Source organism: Amphiprion ocellaris, chromosome 17, assembly GCF_022539595.1.
Source record: "Amphiprion ocellaris isolate individual 3 ecotype Okinawa chromosome 17, ASM2253959v1, whole genome shotgun sequence".
Taxonomy (NCBI): Eukaryota; Metazoa; Chordata; class Actinopteri; family Pomacentridae; genus Amphiprion; species Amphiprion ocellaris.
Window position 1 is genome coordinate 13466284 of NC_072782.1, and position 18951 is coordinate 13485234.

Genomic DNA, 18951 nt, shown 5'->3' on the forward strand with positions numbered 1-18951 from the left:
TTTTATGTTTACTGAAGGATATTTACATGATAAAACAAATCACTTATAATACTATAATAATAATAATAAGAAGAAGAATTTTCTGTCACTCATCACAAATTGTATCTAATTTTAGTAATATAATGACAATATAAAACTTGAATTTGAGTTAGTTTCAACTATTATATTAAAAGGAAATGTGAATGTGGGAAAAAAAGGATTTTCTTCAAAACTTTTAAATGTTATAGTTATTCAGAACTTCCAGGTTAGACTGTTATTTTACATTCAACATGTAAATTCTTATAAATTTTGTAGATTGTATTGATATATTTTTGTATACCTCAAAAATGCGGAAAAAAATTGCAAAAATAACCAGAAAAAAATTGTAAACTTACTGATTTTTTTACAGTGTAGAAATCAGTCTACAGGCTGTTAAAAGCACCAACACAGTCAGGAAAGCTCTCATGTTACAATCCATTCACATATTGCCAATTAAAAAATGATTTAGGCATGTAAATTGTTTCATAGTTTTACTTACACATAATAGCTTTAAAAAACATTACCTCACCACAGAAATAATGTTTTGTGTGCTTGTGTGTGTCTCTCTGTGTGTTTCTCTCCTGATTTCCAAATAATGCACTTGTTTAAATCCCCACTGAAATCTGCAAAAGCAAAAAACAATGCTTTGAGTTCAGTGAAGCTGATGCAGTCCAGTAAAGCTGCAGGAGGGAAATCCAAAACAATGAGGTGAAAGACACTAAAATGCAAAGATAGGAGCTGGTGATATTATCAGTGAATTTATCACTGTGGTTTTAATATTTCAAGTAGTAATCAGACCTATTGTTAATATTAAAAGATCTATGATAGCAGCTCTGAAATAAATCTCTTTGGCATTTCATTTACTCAGGTAACATTTTAAGAGGCTTACTGGTCAAGGACATATAGAAGATTCTTCCATGGAAATCTGAAATTAATATTTCTAAAGATACATCTGTCTGAGCTTTTCAAGCAGACTGACAGTGTGCTGAGCGGTGCTTTTCTTCGAGGACTAAACTTTTGAGAAGCTTTTTAATTGATGGAATCTGTCTTGTCAGATTTTATGGCTTTCCCATCACTCACCCGTTTTCAGGCCTCACTTCATCTTCACCTTTTTCTCAATTGCTCTCTTTAAACTCGGCTCAACTTGAGCCTCAGAGAAAAGAGAATCTCCTCCGTTTTCAAAGCAATGAAATCCTCTTGTCACACATGAAAGAAACATGCCAACTTGACAGGTGATTGAGTGATAAGTCCTCATCTGTGGCTCGCAGTGTCGACTGCTGTGTAGTATTAAGTAAAATATTTCAGAACTGCCACCCAGGAGAAATAACATGATGATACAGTGCAACAAACCAGAGTGATAACTTATCTTCTGTCACGTTCCGTGCGTTGTGTCATCTATATTTCTTATTCCCTCGCTTCAATATGAGGAACTGTCGCTGCTTCATGCCGACATTCCTGAGCAGTAATGTTCTAATCTTTCAAGATGAAGCTGTATTTAATTTCTGAATGAATCATTTTCTTTATGGGCCTCCTCTGCTCTCTCCTTCTCTTGTTCCATTTCTAAATCTCAGATCTTTCCCCTCAGATCTCTTCTGTTTTATTTCTTTTTTTATTTTTGCGCTTTCCTTTCCAGTCTCTTATCTTCAACTGTCTTTCTTCTTGTCCTCCCCCACTGTCTTTCTTCTTCTCAACTGAGGAGGTTTGCACACACAGTATAAATAAATTACTGAGCATAACCAGATTAGGATAATAGTTTGATTGAATCATTTATGTGGTTTACAGTAACTGAACTTCAGCCATAATATCATTTGTTTGATAATGGGGTTAAGGCTGAGGATATTCTGCAGCTACAGGAAACACCTTATTAGCTGCACACGGTAATAAATAATAAATGAGTGAGTAGGTGAGAGCGAAGAATCAAATCACTGAAGGTAATCAGTCTAAGGTGTACACATGCCACATTTCACAGCTCCAGTCCACAATTAAGAAGACTGATGATGAATCCCGGTCTGTTAATTGGGTTATGCTTTCTCAGATTTATGACATAATTTGAGCATCGTAACCCTCAGAGGTGTTTACATGAAAGTTTTAATAATCAGAGAAGCACTTTGATCTTGTCATAATCAAATTATATTTGTGCATGTAAGCACTCATGTCATCCCCTCTATCCTATCGCTGTTTTATTTCTCTTCCCACTCTGCAGGACTTTTTTTCTTTTCTTTTTCTTGGGGGGGAATGTTGACATCTGCAACTAAGAGACATGGATTTCAATTTCATAGCAATCCACACTTATCTTTTTTTTCCTTTCTTCACCCTCCTGTAAAGTGTGAAATCCTGTTTGTTAATTGATTGATTTCAATTCAAATCTCAGAGCGGAATGATTTATGCAGTAACTCCGTGTGCGTGCATGTGTGTGTGTGTGTGTGTGTGTGTGTGTGTGTGTGTGTGTGTGTGTGCGTGTACAAGATGGATAAAGGGAGTAGGAAAATGAGAGGAGCGTGGAGGAGGAGGCAGGAAACAAAGTGGGCACACGGGTGCACGACTTAAGTCTGTGTTGTTGTTCACCTCATTAAATTTGAGAGGAAGAGCATGGCAATGTGTGTGATAGGTCTTTAGAAATCTCCCATAATTGTGTTCAGCGATCAAACCTGCAGCAACATTCACAGTGCTGCATCCGCCTGTGCTTGTCACACAGAGCAGAATGACAATCCTAGCAAGCCATAAAACTGAACTTCCAAAACTGATGTGATTCAAAATGACAGCGTGATGCACACAACTGTGCACCGAGACGAGCTCTGCTGCTCTCAGCGCTCACATGTAAAATGAGCGAGAAATGTGCAGAAATTCACGCATGCATACGTCCACATACCTGTAGATGATGCAGGCACAGTCTCTGCAGGTCCCACAGTTCTCAATGTCCTGTCCGGTTCTGTAGGAATGTCTTCTGTTGAAAAGCATAGAGATGACATATCAGGGGAACAAGAATGATGTTTTGCGCGTGTGTGTTTGTGTGAGCCCACAAAGACATATTCAGGTTATCATTTCCCTTGTTGAAACCAATTTCTGGCACACGCATCCCTGCAAATATACCAATCTCCTCTCTGAAATCACCACTGATCTTTTTTTAATGAACGACACCCCTTCCAACAGGCTCAGGCTGTTACGTAAACCATGAGTCACTGTATCACTCCAGGCATAAAATAATGCTTATGAGGTAAAAGTCAAGTCTGCATGCATAAGACAAATGACTGAATTCTAATACTGGAACACGCAAGATATGTCACTTTATGAGACAGAAGGCTGTTCAGTCACATGCTCAGATGTCTGCACAGTATAGTGCTGGCATTAGTGTTAACACTGTGATTTGGATTATGCTGCTCAGATATCAGTGAAGCCTTTCCATGGATTCATAGACACACATCCATCCATGTGCATCGTTTCCTATCCAAGAATTTACTCGTCCCCACATCATGTACTATTTTGGTGTGATAAGGGGGGAGAAATTACTAAGCAGCTTACAATGTAGGAAGCAGATTAATTAAAGACTTGATGAGAATGGTAAAGGGTTTACACTAAGAGGCATGGAGCATGTGAAACCACCAACATGATGACAGCCAACTGCTGATTTCTATCTATCCCCGCCTGCTGCATACATGCATGAGGAAAGAGCTGCTGCAAAATAGGTGCAACCAAACCCCCAAAAAGCTCCCTGTGGTCTGACATGGCATAAATTCTTTAGCATATTGAGAGCTGAGACTTGCATGACTGACATGTAACTTCATAAAAATAACTACAGACGCTCCCCTGCTCTCTGTCTGCTGCATCCAATCTGCTATTTCTCTTTCTTATTCTGCTTTTTTTAAGCTACTTTGTCTTGCCTTCTCCTTCTCACTAAATTTACATTGTGCTCTGTCCACACAGCTTTGTATTTACAATGCTTACAATACTGGGATTGGCTATAAATAGAGGAGCTGCATCACAGCAAAGCTTAAACACAACAACCATCTATCTGTAATATTCACAGCACACGATGCAGGGAGGTTATTACTGCTGTGCTGTGGATATTCCTGTTTTGGTGAAGAATAATCTGCCTATGAGAGAGCAGACAATCTTTTAGTGCAGAGCTGCGATCACGATATCACGTCTGCCCCTCATTTGTTTTTGTGTGGAGTGAACCAGATCCTTAGTAGAAAAATTAACTGTCTCGGAATAAAACAGCAGGCACTTAGGCTACATGCTGACATTTACTTTCCAGGTCTCCAAATACCAAGCTCTAGCTCTCATAATTTACATTGTTCCACTCTTTGTTCTTCTCTCTTTCCCTTTGTGTCTACAGTATCTATCTATCTATCTATCTATCTATGAATTTAATTTAATAAAGTCTAAGAGAAGACCGAATGTTGAAGATTACCAGATGGCTCTCCACAGTAGGCCCTGGGCTGAGAGCTGCCGTTAGTCCTAGGTTTACAGCTCCATTAGCCTAAGGGTTCCAGTCATTTCACATTTACAACTTCAAATGTGGGATAGCTCCCCTGTTGGCCCAGGGCCTTCACACTGCTTTTAAACCCAAACAAGCCCCCTTTCAAAACCCTTGATCTAACCCTGGGCTATACAACACTTTTCACGTTACTGTTAACGCTACCGTCGGACACCACCTTGGGCATGCGGTGCTAAAAACAATACTGTGATCCTGGGACATCAGCCCTACTGTGTGAAATTTCCAAAACTAAATTTCCAAACCATTCGAATGTATAATGTGGTATAAGCCAACCCAGAAGTAGTCTAACCCAAGTTAACACTTTGTTTAATGGTGTAAAACCTCATTCTAAACCCAGAGCAGGAGTAAGGTTCCGCATGTTTGGTTAAGATCATTGTGTGTGAATTGAGGTTAGAACTGTTCTCACATCAATTAAGTAACGACGGCACCCTTTGAGTCCAGGCAAAGCTCTGTGTATTTGAATTGTGTGCACTGAGCCAACAAAGACATTAACTTTAGACTTGGACTTTCAGGTTTCAATTTTAAACAGTCCTATTAAACAGCTCTGCAATAAAACAAAGCAAGAGTTTGCATTGAGCCTATAAGCTACCTTTTCTAAAGACTGTTTGTTAGCCCACATCTAATTAAATGCAAGTGTGAAAAGCCTTCAGACCAACTGATGTCAGCAGTTGTTTGGAAGTCAGCAGTAATAATAACAGAGTAAGCATATTATTATGTAAATGTGACAAAAGTCTGATTAGTCTCTAAACATTGTTGATTAAAACAGTTTGCAGTCAATGTGCAAGTATTATCTTTTCATTATGTAAACAGTCCCACTGATAAAAAAATTTAACCTCACCCGTCTCGCTCAGCTTCCTTCTTCTCAAGGTCTTGAATGACATCCAGCAGGACCTTGATAGTGTTCTGGCTGGTCTCCAGGACCCCCTCCAGGCTGTGAAGCTGGTTCTGCAGGCTACGAATATCATGGAGGGGTCCGTTGGGACTCAGGAGTTTTTCTGTCACCCTGGAAGGATCCAGTTTACACCTGGCCCCAGACACCAATCCTCCCAGAATTTCCTGGACCTGTCTTAGAGTGTCAGCCTGGGTGGCGGTCAGGGGCCCAGCTGTAGGCTGCTCCCCAGAAGCAGAGCACCCTCTGGCTCCAGAGCAACCCTGCTGATTCGATGGGAGAGCGTGTTGGCTGTTGGGAGTGTTGGGCCTGGCGTTGGCTCCTGAGCAGAGCATTTTGTGTAGTACCCCAAGCTGAGCCTGGGCTGAGCTAAGACAGCTGGGCTTAAAACAGGCCTTGGCAGGAGAGGAGGAGGAAGACTGTTTCTCTCCCTTCATCACAGCGACTGGCGGGGTCTGAGCTCTGTGCTTCAGAGAGCTGGCTCTCTCACAGAGCTTGAGCGAGTCTGTACATTTTATATCTTCCTTTTTCTCCTTCTCCTTCTCTTTATCTTTCTCACTGGCCTTGCTGTCTGCCCTGAGCATGGGAGTTCGGATTGCAGGACCTGCCGGATCATTTCCCTTTTTTCGTGGTGTGTAGGGTGGAGGAGGTGGGGGAGGAGGTGGAAGTCGAATGCCCCTCTTATCCTGAGCGCTGTAGGGGGCCTGAGAGGGGGGAGTGTATGGCGGCGCAGCACGAAATGTGGAAGAATACAGAGGAACGACTTTAGTTGGTGTTGCACAAATTTGAGCATTTGGAAGAGTGGATGTATAGGTTTTCACAAGTGGAGGTGGAGAAGTGCAAGATTTTAGTTTTGGGACTGGGGAGGAATAGGGTGTTAAACCTGTGTTGGCAGAGGAGGTATTTTGCAGAGCTTGACATGGGATGTTGCAATGAGATACAGTTTGTATGACAGTGGCATAAGAAGGTGCAGTCGGATTCAGTCGAGGTGCATGGTGGCCAGCTGGATGTGTGGTTGTGTAATATGATATAGAGGTGCAAGACAGGGCAGTTTGAGTTACTATTGTACAGGGTGTTTGACTTGCAGAAGGTGTGGCATTTGATGCACCTGATGGTGGTTGATGTGTTGCATTTAGGGCAGTGGATGGATGTTTGGCGGGTTCTAAAAGAGGTGCAGTGGGGGTGATAGTTGGGGTTGGGGTGGAACAGGTTAAGGGAGGGGATGATACCAGGTTCGAGATAGGGGAGGTGCAGTTTTGGGTGGGGCATGATGGTGCCGTGGAGGGAGGACTGGAGCAGACCACAGCTGTGCTAGGGGTTGTTGGTGGAGACACAACAGTGTAATAGGGAATAGGATGTTGGATAACAGTAGCTTCAGAAGTGGAGCAAGGAATGGGTAATGCTTTGGGAGGAGGTGGAGTAGCGCAGACTGGCTTGGCTGGGGAGGAGCAATGTGGTGTAGCACTGTGTTCAGGAGATTGTATCGGTGTACTTGTAGGTGGGGGAGAGGGACAGTAAGGCACAGTAGTTGTTTGGGTGGTGGGTGGGTCTTGAGTTGCATCTGGGGATACAGGACTCTCAGATTGAGTTTGCTCTGAGCTGGGTGATACCGTCAGAGGTGGCGAAGCGGGTCTGCAAGTTTGTGTCTGCGTAGTGCAAGGTTTGTGAGTAGGAGACGAGGGACAGGGAGAGTCTGTTTGTATTTGAGTGGTGCACTGTTCAGCATTTGGAGGTAGGGATGGACGAGAACTAGTGGTTTGAATTTGGGTTGTGCATTTTTCGTCATTTAAAGGTGGAGACTGATGCTGATTCTCTGTTTGGCTTTGGGTGGTGCAGTACTTTGAATTTTGAGATGGGGAAGGGCTCTCGGTTTGAACTTGAGTGGTGCAGAGTTTGGTATTTAAGGGTGATGAAGATGGACATCGGCTCTCAGTCTGTGTGGGAGTGGTGCAGTAGTGTACTTCCTTTCCAGGATCACTTGTTGTCCTGTTTAGCCGCTTTCTCCTCCTGACCACTGAGGGTGTGCTGCTTCCCTGACGCTTGGGGCCATCTCGACAGGATACAGAGGAACAGTGACATGGCTCAGTGCTGTGAAGGACTGAAGGGGGGCAACTGTGCCTCGAGGTTTTTAACACACTAACAGCTGATTTGACGTCTGTCCTGGACACTTTAGACCTTCTTTCCACCGCAGTTCGATCTCCAGGGCCAGTAGGTCCATTTTGGTCTTTTGATGCAGGCAACAACACGTGGTTGTGTGTATGGTACTCGTCTTGAGAGTCATGTTCATCATCCCCATCTACGCCAACTGAGTCTCCAAGGCTGTGGCTACGTGTGTGGGTGGAAGAGAGAGACTGGGGCTTTTTCAAGCATGGGGAGGTCTGGATGGCTGTGCTGGTGCTCGTACTGGACTTACGTGTCATTGGCAAGGTTAGGGAGTTAGTCTGTGGTGGTGCCCAGCATCTTCGTGTAGGACCAGGTGTCAATGGATGAGGAGGGGCTCTGGCTAAAAAAGCAGCCACCACCTCTATAGTACTTGCCATGTCCCCACGCACAGCCCCCACCACAGAGGTTTGGCCAGGTAGACTGTCGGTCTGTGGCCTATCCCTGTTAGTCCATGGTTGGGGGGACTTGCTGCTGTGCTTTCGAAGCGGATGTGGGCTGTCACAGTCTGTGACAGGCCTCTGATGGCTATTGTTTTCTCCTGTTCCACTGTTGCCGCTGCTGCTGCTGCCATCCTCCAGGTCTTTAAAGCGGACCTGGTGGGTGCGGTTGCGGCGCCGCTTAAGGCGACTCTCAATATCTGGGGAGTCTCGATTGAGCAGCACAGAGCGCACAGTCATTGTCCCTGGCAACTTGTCTGCCAAGGTGCTCTTGCCATTGGTTTGGCCTGTGAGCAAGTGGTTGGGCTCTTTGCTCACCATTTCTCTAGCCTCTCTCGCTCCCCCAACATCCACAGGCTCTGTAGGCAGTTTGATGTTGTGAAGCTTTGTTGTGTTAATACATCAACAAGTAAAAAGATCTCTCCATTACTATATATTCATTATAACAGTGAGAGATGTATACGACTGAATGAGTCCCAGTCTCATCACAGAACAGACTGGGCAACTAAATGTCTCTTTATAGGACTGTGTATAGCTGCTCAGCTTATCTGTACACCAAAGACTTCATTTGTAACGAAGACTGTCCCCAAGAAAAGATGGATTAACATATTCACAGTTCGAGGTGTATTATTATCCAGCACAGAAAGTAAAAACTGACTACAGATCACTGTGACAAATGCTAACCCAAAGAACCTTATGGGTCTCGACTCTTATATTTGTACAAAAATAAATATATGCAGCATCAAATATTCTTTAAAATCAGCAGGTCCATACTGTCTCATGTCTTCTTAAGTTGTGCACTTTTGCTCCTCATTCCCATTTTCCTTGAACTTTCCAGGGAGATCAACTCTTGACAAGGCCAGAGAGGTCACCTGCAAATAAGTCGAAAGGATGGGAATGCAACTTGTCCATCCTATGTGTGTCCATCACCTCTGCTCGTCTACTTGGCAGCTCCTCCTTCTCCACCTGCTCCGTCCCCTGGGCCTTTGGGAGATTGGATGGTCTAAGTCCGGGATGGGCTTGCATGCTTCCCCATAATGGCCTGTCTTTTTGAACTTTTTTTGGTATCTCACCTTACTTCCCTTTTGATTTTATCACTTTCTGTTTCCTTCTTTTCTCTGCTCTTCTATTAGTGACTCATTCTTTCATAGCTGAAGACAGCGTGAGCTCCTAAAGAGAGGAAAGAGACAAAGGGAGAAATGGAGTAAGAGACTGTAATTGTATCCATAATATGCATTTCCATTGAAACACAATGTGCTTGTTCCTCGGGATAATGAAGAAGATATAAGATAGGCAGCTATTTTGAAATGCATGAGAGTAGGGTCAGCATAGAATGGGAAAAGAAGACATCAATTCAGGAAAAGTAGTGAAAGGATGGAGGTGGAAGAAGAAAAGCCACGAGGTATTTCATCAGCGGTGGAGAAATAGACGCTCAAAACAAATGAAAAGAGATTGTAATCAAAGCCTATTCACATTGGCTGAAGGGGATACTTATGGTTTATGTCTATTCGATATTCCTCTCTCTCATTATTGCTAAAAGTAGCCGCATTGTAGTAGCAGCAGAGGTACTGGTAGGATTCAGTATTATTCCTGTGACAGTTATCATATCCCTCATACGCGTGTCATACAGATTTTGCTTTTCCTCCATGTTTTAACAGTCTGTAGCCCTGTTATCAGTCCTTGATGATCTGCCATGGTGACATCCTCTCTGATTCATCTGGTCACTTTGTGACAGTCTGTCCGCCATGCTGTGGTTAGTAGTATGTTCTCGTCACTCTGATTCTCCGGTCTGTTTTTGACGATCTATGGCCTTGATATGTATATATCACTTCCATTTCCTTTCTGTGCCACTGGCAGTGAGGCGTGATGTTGTCGTTTGCCTTACACGATCTATGGATCTGTTCCTTGTTATCTCCTCGTGATAGCCTCTGACGCTGGCAGGCCTGGGCTAATTCTGTGTGCGAGTGTGACTGGCCATTACTCTGCTCTCCCTATCCTCTGTGGGAGGGGTAATTAGTGACTCCTTCACAGCTCCCAGGTTATTTAGGGAGAGAGATACCCGAGGGGCTGCCACTTTTATTTACGTCCACTGTTTTCCTCACTTTCTCTCTTTCTTTCCCCGGCTCTGAGGAGGAGGATCTTTGTCACAACCGCACCCCCCACCCCGTCAACCCCTTTAAAAACATGGTTATTAGGATTAATTATGATTAAAGTCACAGCAGATAGAGCCTGGAGGGGAAATATCAACCAAACACACTCAGATATATTAATGGCTTTAGAAACAAACCACGGGATTCCTTCTCATTTTACTTTCTTATCACTGCAGTGTATACAGATGAGTTGCTTAACTATGAATCACACAGAAGACCAAATCATTCTGGGTAATGGTACACATTTTCTCAGGCGTGGAGGAGTGAATCTTGTGCTACGGAGACTAAAAAAACAAAAGCAAAGGTTTATCTATAGCATATCATTGATCTGCCCTGATCTACACTGTCCATTTGACATTGATCGTGATTTTCTTTGTTGTTGTGCCTGGATAAAATCGTATGTCCATTCATCCTGTTTTTTCATTAATATCCCATTTCACTCCAGCCGTCAGTCTTCCTACCCATCTCTTGTAAAAAGCACTCTACTTTCAACCTTCATCCTGACAGATTTTCCTCCGAGTTTCATCCACGCGTCGTAGGACCATTACCCTCACTCATTCAGTGGGGTGTCATCCTGAGCATGCCTTCTTTCTATCTTCCGTCTGGCCCTCCTCCTCCTTTTTCCTTTTCACCCTTGTATCTTCCTTCCTTCCTCCCTCCACCACCACTCGCACTGCCACAATCGCTCCTGCTGCCTCTTTTTTTGCCCCACAAAAACCCTTCCTCTCCACCGTTCCTCCCTCTCAGTCTGCAAACTACCCTCGGATCAAAATTTACACTGACAGTTTAATGAATCCAGACCCTCTTAATGCTGCATGGGCTCACTCCCGGGGCTGAGGCCAGCCCTTTCCCACATGTGACATTTCCATGTTGAGCTTTATTGGCAGACAAAAGATAAATCACCGGGCAAGAGGAGGAAGGTGTGCAACGGCATAATGCCAGCAAGGGTCATAACTCTTTGAGGTTATTATTTAAGATTTACTATAGCTTCCTTGCTACCTGCCTACGTCTCAGAGAGGGTTTTACCGTGAATATAGGCTTCTATCCTCTTTCCTGTGTGTGTGTGCTGTTATGGCTATGTATGTGTGTGTGTGATGATAATGTTAAGGTCACATCTGATTTTCATGTGCGCTAAGCCGTGCTGACGCTAAGAAACCTATCTGATGCATTCAAAATACAAGAAGTCAAGACTCCGGTTGCGCAGATCTAATAATATTCCGAGCCTGATTCTTTCGGGGATGTCGAGAATTGCATCCATGCCAATAACACACCTTTGGGTCTCACTGTGCTGAGGAGGTGGAAGGTGCTGCGGATTGAATTGTTATGTAAAGGCATGTCAGATCCGATTGTCTAGGCACGCTTAAATTTGTCAGACAGGACTGGGATGAAGAGGAGGCAGAAAGAGGAAGAGGAAAGAGAGGAGGTAGACATGCTTGGTTATATTTAGAGATGCTATGATACACATAGCAAACTGAGAGGAGTAGGAATGTGAATAAGTAGGAGGGAGAAGAGGCGGAGGGAGACAGACAGGCAGAGGTAGGGGGACAGGGAGCAAAGCAGGAGGGAACAACCCCTGGCAGCAGAGGAAATGTCATGGTTAGGGTTCAGTGAAGTGGTAAATCAGGAGCATCAGCGTGTCAGGGCATTTAAGAGGGAAGTGGAGAGGAACTAAGAAAAGCTATATGATCAGTCATTGGCCCTGTGAGCACAAGGAGGGTAAGAGTTATACCTGCGCACTGTCAGAGGAATTTACAACACAGTCAGCTCACAGAATAGATGCAAAGTGCATGAGCCATTGTGCTGTTTGCATTCTTGTCTAAAGAGATCTCAAATTCAAGAACACCACCTTGGGAGGTGCCTGTAGATGACTATTTTGTTAGGTAAGCATTGTGTGCAGCACAGCACAGCAACATCTCAAACTGGGAGATGTTTCATTTTATTTGATACAATAAAACCAGCAAGCGTATTAAAAAAATGCACATGTAAGCCTATAAAAGTCTTTGTGGGCACAAAGACCAGATCCACATGCATAAGCAATCCTAAAGCAAGAATAAAAAACAGCCTACAATTATACAGCTTTCACAAATTCTTACTAGAAACAAAGGAATAAGTAACGTGCAGCCTGTAAGTGAAGCAAGCGAATGCATGGTCTTTACTGGTATGGAAAATAAGGCTTCTTTACTGCTGAGACTCAAAGCAGGAAACTGTGTTAGTGATGTAGCTTCCCCCTGACTGATGAAATCTTAAGCTCGATCATGCTTAACGGCAAATTAAATTATACAAACAAACACAAATTCAATTACGGTGAATTCATTATATCTCTGAGGCAACACAGTGAACAGAAGCATTGCCATTCCTGTCAGACACTTGTGTAATAGCATCAAGATGTACATGTAGGTTTTGTTTGTTTATGACTGTGTACCGGCATCCAATTTGACCGGTTAATGTCACAGCGAACCATATTTCAGCAGGCACTGGCTGCAGCAGAAGCTTTGTAAAATGAACTCTTCTTGTATTTCTCTCATCAAAATAGAGTTTGTGCCCAAGTGGTAGCCTCCACATCTAAGTGATGAAGCACTTGGCCTCTAGATGCCAAATGCAGTACAAAAAATTGTACTCAAGCTGCCAGTATTATTCAATTAATTGAACGGCTGTCAGCTAATAAGTTAATCACAGACTGTTCTGATAATTGAATAATCAATTTGAACAATTTTCTGAAGAGAAAAGTGTAAATTCTCTGATTACAGCTTCTTAAATTTGGATACTTTCTGGTTTCTTTATGACAGCAAACAAAATATCTTTGGCTTGTAGACAAGCAAGACATTTGAGTGTCATCTTATATTTTTCACCATTCTCTGATATTTTATAGACCAAACAACTAATTGATTAATTGAAAAAAATCCACAGATTAATCAACACTGAAGAAAATTGTTAACTGCTGTACACAAAGGTGATCTCAGTGCAATGATCTCTTGTTTAAGGAATTGTTAGAGAACTGGCAACTAGCTTCTCTCTGAAATGCAGTGTTTATCCTTCAAGTGAGAATTGAGGTATGTTTCAGCGCCATTTATCTGTCTGTCTGTCTGTCTGTCTGTCTGTCTGTCTGTCAGTGGGGTTATGCAGAAACTAACGGACCAAACTTCATGAAATTTTGTGCAGAGGTGGAACATGGCCAAAGGAAGAACCCATAGAATTCTGGTGGATTGCTTTATTTAAAACTGTGAAGTAGGGCATTGGCCTTGGGAGCGGACTTCTAGTTTAATCTTGCAGCTCTAGTCATGAAAAATAGAAGAGAAGTTAGCAACGAATTGGTGAACAAAGGGAAGCATTTAGTGAATACTGAACAAATTCAGAACTGAATATTTCCCTCTGGTGGATGCACAGTCGCTCGTTGGTTAGCACTGTCGCCTCACAGCTAGAAGATCCTCGGTTCTCGTCCTGGCCTGGGATCTTTCTGCATAGTTTCCATGTTCTCCCTGTGCATGCGTGGGTTATCTCCAGCTTACTCGCACAGTCCAAGAACATGCTGAGGCTAATTGGTGATTCTAAATTGTCCGTAGGTGTGAATGTGAGTGTGATTGTTTGTCTCTATATGTAGCCCTGTGACATAGGGAGCCCCAACCTTCACCCTAAATCAGTTAGGATAAGTGCCAGCCCCCCCATGGCCCTAATGAGGATTAAGTGGTGTATAGATAATGAATGGATATTACCCTCTGGAGTTAGAGGAAAGTTTAAAAAAAACAAACAAACAAACAAAAAAACACTAGTATTAATCAGGCGGCTGGACATGACAATTGCAAATGATGCTAATGTTGCTAAGATTAGTTAAAAGAATATATGTCAGAGTAGTGTTTGCATCTTGCCTCTGCTGCCCCCAGGCGGCAAGAAAAAGGCTCTCAGTTTACTAAAAGGTTCAAACCAGACACTCCTATTTCCTTTTCTCCTGAAGTGCCCTTTCTCATATTTTTTTGAACAGGTACTGAAAAGAAAAGACCTACAATGTCTTAACTTGGAGAAGTTGATGCATTCCATAGTGGTTTGTCTTAGGAGACAGTCACATAAATTAGCCTCTGATTTTCTGCCAGAAGTTTAAAAACACCTCAACAGTAATATAAAACTGCAGTGTCTTATTGTGCATAAGTTTGTTATAATTCTCTGCACAGTATGCTCTGCACAGCTCAGATAGCAAATACATCTTCCACTCTTATCATCACTTTGAAAGTCACATAAACACGCATAAATGTTTGCATGCAAAGTCACCGGGCAGCTTATTACTAAATAGGACATTGCGGCCACCCTACTTGTTCCAGTTTCCTTCGAGGATGCCTGGATTACTTCGAACTTTTCGAGTGTGAGTGCCAGAAATGATTTGTTCCATCTGTCCTCTTTTGACCAAAATCCTCTGCCTAATATGAAATCCCTATATATAGGCCAATGGATTGTGATAAGCATACTTAGCCAACTGTGGGCAAATTTGAGGATGTTTGGGTGCCTGTGAAAGAAAGCCAGAGTAAACATTGTTTTCTTTATTGCACTCATTCTGCTGCCTGATTGTCTTGTTTCACAGGCTGGCTGCTTCGTTTATGCCAGAGCTTTTGTGTGTCTCTTTTCCCACTCTACCACGGGTTTCAGAGAAGTTGAATGTTCCTACGGACTCTGTGTGAACTGTCAGTTGCAGAACAGAACAGGTGGCCAGAATGACATGTCCAGCTCACAGCAGCATGCTACATGTACGGTATGTACAGCACAGTCCACTCCCTGGGGGTTCCTCTCTGCTGCAATGCCCCTGTCCAGACTAATGTCCCAAGAATACATCATAACGTGTTTCCTATAAAGCCAAGCGTGCTGTCAGTCCAGGGAGAACACCTGGCCAGCAGGCAGACGGCTTCTCCAAGTGTGGAGAAAGTAAATGAAAGTAAAGGAATAAGAGAGGAGTGCCTTAACTTCTGTTGAGTAAGGAGAGAAAATGAAATGGTGGAGATTGATGGCAGATTTATAAGCAAAGTGAGAAAAGAAGTGCTAGACAGGAAAAAAAACAAAAAGCTGGGAGATGGAGATAACTGACCCCTTAAAAGATACGCTGATGAGATAAGATGAAAGGGAAAGATACAGTAGTGTGGAGCAGAAGGAGTGAGAGAACAAGAGGGAAGACTTGTGCGACGACAGACAGGATTAACAGCACAGCATTTCTTCCACACAGCAAATGTGTGTGTGTGCAAATGGGCTCCAGTGCACGGGTGTGTGTGTGAGTGTGTGATGATGATGATGGCGTGCATGCATGAGAGAGTGCATGTGCAAGTAAATTTGTGTCATGTGTTTCCTGAGAGACTTGAACATATGTGCAAAATCTAACACACAATTACTTCTAAGTGTGTGATCATAATGTGAAGGCATGTTAATAGTGTTGAAATGCATTAACAATTTCACAGTGTGTGTGAAATTGACATGCAGGAAGAACGGCACGCGCTGGACCTTGCTTAGAAACACACACATACACACACACACAGATCCATACAAATGGAATTCCCTCACTCAGTGCCTCCTCCTCCTCAAACTTTCTGCGTACACCCCCCAACCACCACACACACACACACACACACACACACACACACACACACACACACACACACACACACACACACACACACACACACACACACACATAGTCCTGCTCATGACAAATATGCAATGAAAGCACGCTGCTGGAATCTGCAAAGCTACATCACTGACAGACCAATCTAAGCTCCTCACTCTTTAAAGCTTCTCATAAAGCTGCACAATCTCAGAAAATAACTCCCACACCTGCAGTAAAGCAAATCCCAGTATCCAAACATGCACACACACACACACACACAGACACACACACACACACGTACAATCCAATTTCACTAGATTTCACACACGCAAACAAGCACAGACACACTGTGAGTACATGAACACACCCCCGCTGTCAGAATAAATATATGTACATGCACACATGAGCACACCTGACAAACACATAAACAAAATGTATGCATGCACGTGTGTGCACGCATGCAAGGGCAACACGCTGGCTTTCTTTTCATAAGCAGAATGCAAAGAGCCCGAACAAAACAATAAGTGACACATTCTACTAATGTCCACTGCACAAAATAAAAACAGACACTTGTATGTTGCTTTTAAATCTGTCCTCCTCTCTGATTTTTGCTCACTTCCTTATCTCTATGGTGATGCTCAGAGGAGGCTGCCGGGGAGATTGCTGTACTATCTTCCATCAGGACACAGAACTGAGTCACACATACCACATCTCTCTCTTCCTGTTTGCCTCTGAGTTGTCTCTTTCTCCCACAAGCGCTCGCTCCTCGCCTCTGCTATTCCTTCACGTTGCTTCCTCCCGTTCTTCCATCCCTCTGGCGTTCATGTTTGCTTTTATTCCCACCTCTCTGTCACTGCTGCTCGGTGAGATTCACACCGTTTCCTTTCCTCTGTGTAGAGTCCATCTGCTCCTCTGCCTTTTTCCTCTCCTCCTCGCCGCTCTCTCCTCTCCTCTCTGGTTGTGTGTCTTCTTCTATCTCACCCTCCTCTTCTCCCGTGCATTCATGCCTTTCACGTGGGAACCTTTTTATCCATCCCTCACAGCTCTGAGCTCCGCTGTGCCTACCTAGTTGTCTGAGCGTTTGTGCTGTGAGTGGAAGTGAAAGGACAGGAGGGGGAGCAAGAAGACAAGAGTGAGCAAACAGCCAGTTATCCTCTCAGATGCTCCTCTCAGTTCTCCCAGTCTTGTGCCTTCCTCCTCGCTCACCCTTTCTCTCTGCATCTCTCCATCATGACCTCCTCTCCGTGTCGCCATGCAAGCCCCTGTATCCTTGTAAGCAAAAGGAGGGAGGGAGGGAGGGAGGGAGGGAGTGATGGGGGGGTAGAGGAGTGTGGGACGGAGAGTAGGAGGCAGAGGGAGGTGGAGCTAGTGAGTCGGTCTAATTAAAAAGCAGAGTATGTACAGCTGCAGAGAGCGAAGAGGGAGACGGCGAGAGGAGGAGAGGGGAGGAGAGAGGGGAGCAAAGTGATCCAGGGGGCGGAACCGAGGGACAGAGAGGGAAGAGGCAGTCAGTGGGGGGTGGAAATGAGGAGCACGGGGTGTTTAGGAGGGGCGGTGGTGGGAGAGAGCAGCCAGCGGTGTGAGGTGGGGAGAAGGGAAGAGCTGACAGGACACCAAGGTCAGCTGGAGAGGAATGCAGAAAGGTCAGGCATAGAGGGAGGCAGAGGGAAGGGGGAGAGAAGGAGGGAGAAGGAGATAGGAACAGACAGGTAGAATTATTCTACAGATATCTCCCATACGAGCGGGGGCAGAGCCGGGGAACCGTGACCAGCAGGATAATAGAGACACATGGACAACGGCCCTCTGAAGCAGAGGCAGATCCATAGTCATCGAAGGTTAAACCGCTCCAGTGTTTTCAGGCCGCTGTGGATTACCGTGCGTAAGTGTTGTGCATGCAAATCACAAGGCAAAACACCACTCTGTATTAAATGTATGAAGTTTTGAGGATTTTTTTTTTCTCTTAGTGGTGTACATGGACCCCATCATCACCTTACTGGCTGTTGTCACCTGAGGCTGGGTAGTAGAAACCACTCTACACAGCAGAGATGGAGAGATAAAGTCTACACATAAACGCCTCGAGGGCTGAGACATCTCATCCCATTTTATCAGCTCTGATCACTTATCTTGTCCCATCTCCTCTCTCTCTATCAGACTTACGTCCCACTGAATCTTGTTTTTATATCTCTTAGATGTTCTGCTTTTATGCTTTCAGACCCAATTTCTTGGAATTGGATGAATTTCAAATACAGTTTCATGGAAAGAGCACAATTACTCTGATTGCATTTATGGTAATAGGAGCTGAATGGACTGGACACCACTGCAACACTGATACACAATACCGTAATATCTGGAGCATACAGATGAATGTGGAGTCAAGCCTTTTAGCTACATGCACAACTATGTATGCTCCACATGTATTTGACTTCCTGTTGTACAAAGTGGTCAACACAAATAAAGGTTTTGACCACTGTGTTAAAGCATCTACAGATCTATGAGGCTGCACTAAGGCGCGTCTTTGTGCTTTGTCTACATGCTAATATGCACAGATTGACAATGTGATCATGTAGGTATCATGTTTACCATCTTAGTTTAGTGTGTTTACATGCAATCATTTGCCTCCACCTACTCAGCAACAAACAGCAGAAAGTCATTTTGCTGCTAGCTGGTGAACACAGTTGAGCATTTAGCAGCCAAAGACCCTGATTCCCGTGAACAATTGGTGGAGACCAAACCCAGAGTTAAAAGTACGCCACAAACAAGGGTGATGATTGAGTTCACCACTTGTTTCTGCTGCCCCCAAGTGGCCCAACAATTGACAGCTTGCAGATTTAAGTAAAAGTCACAATACCAGACTATGAGTATATGCCATTGAGATGAACTGCTTTGAAATTGTCCAACAATAGACAATAGATAACCATAACAATGCATCATCTTATCTTGTATATAAGCTGATACATGCTTTGTGTGCACATTCTGCAAAGTACCCTGCATCAGTAATAGTAGCAGATCCACAAACCTATTGCAGAATGTTATCTGGATAATAAAACCTGGAATCCACATAAATCTGCAACACAGACTTACATGAAGACCATTAGCTGTCTTGGATTAGTTTTGTGCTCTGTCCAGATACTGTAAATCAGGATCAGGCCCCAGGATCGACGCCTGCAGCTGGACTGACGCAGAGTGACGCATGGGTTGAAGGGGTGTTCAGGGTCAGGCTC

The 18951-nt window shown here is 43.8% G+C and overlaps 1 protein-coding gene across 2 annotated transcripts in view; it reads right to left on the reverse strand.

Annotated features, from left to right (window-relative positions):
- Positions 1–17025, reverse strand: part of LOC111587830 (mucin-2) — a 40132-nt gene extending 23107 nt beyond the window's left edge. The window contains exons 1-3 of one of the 2 annotated variants that reach the window (XM_023297936.3): positions 16437–17025; positions 5355–9175; positions 2888–2959 (exon numbers count right to left, since the gene is read on the reverse strand). In XM_023297936.3, the coding sequence (XP_023153704.2) occupies positions 2888–2959; positions 5355–8326 (3044 nt within the window). In that variant the 5' untranslated portion in view covers positions 8327–9175; positions 16437–17025. Of the gene's footprint in view, positions 1–2887; positions 2963–5354; positions 9176–16436 lie in introns of both variants that reach the window. The other variant, XM_023297935.3, reaches the window with a different exon arrangement.
- Positions 17026–18951: the final 1926 nt, after the last annotated feature.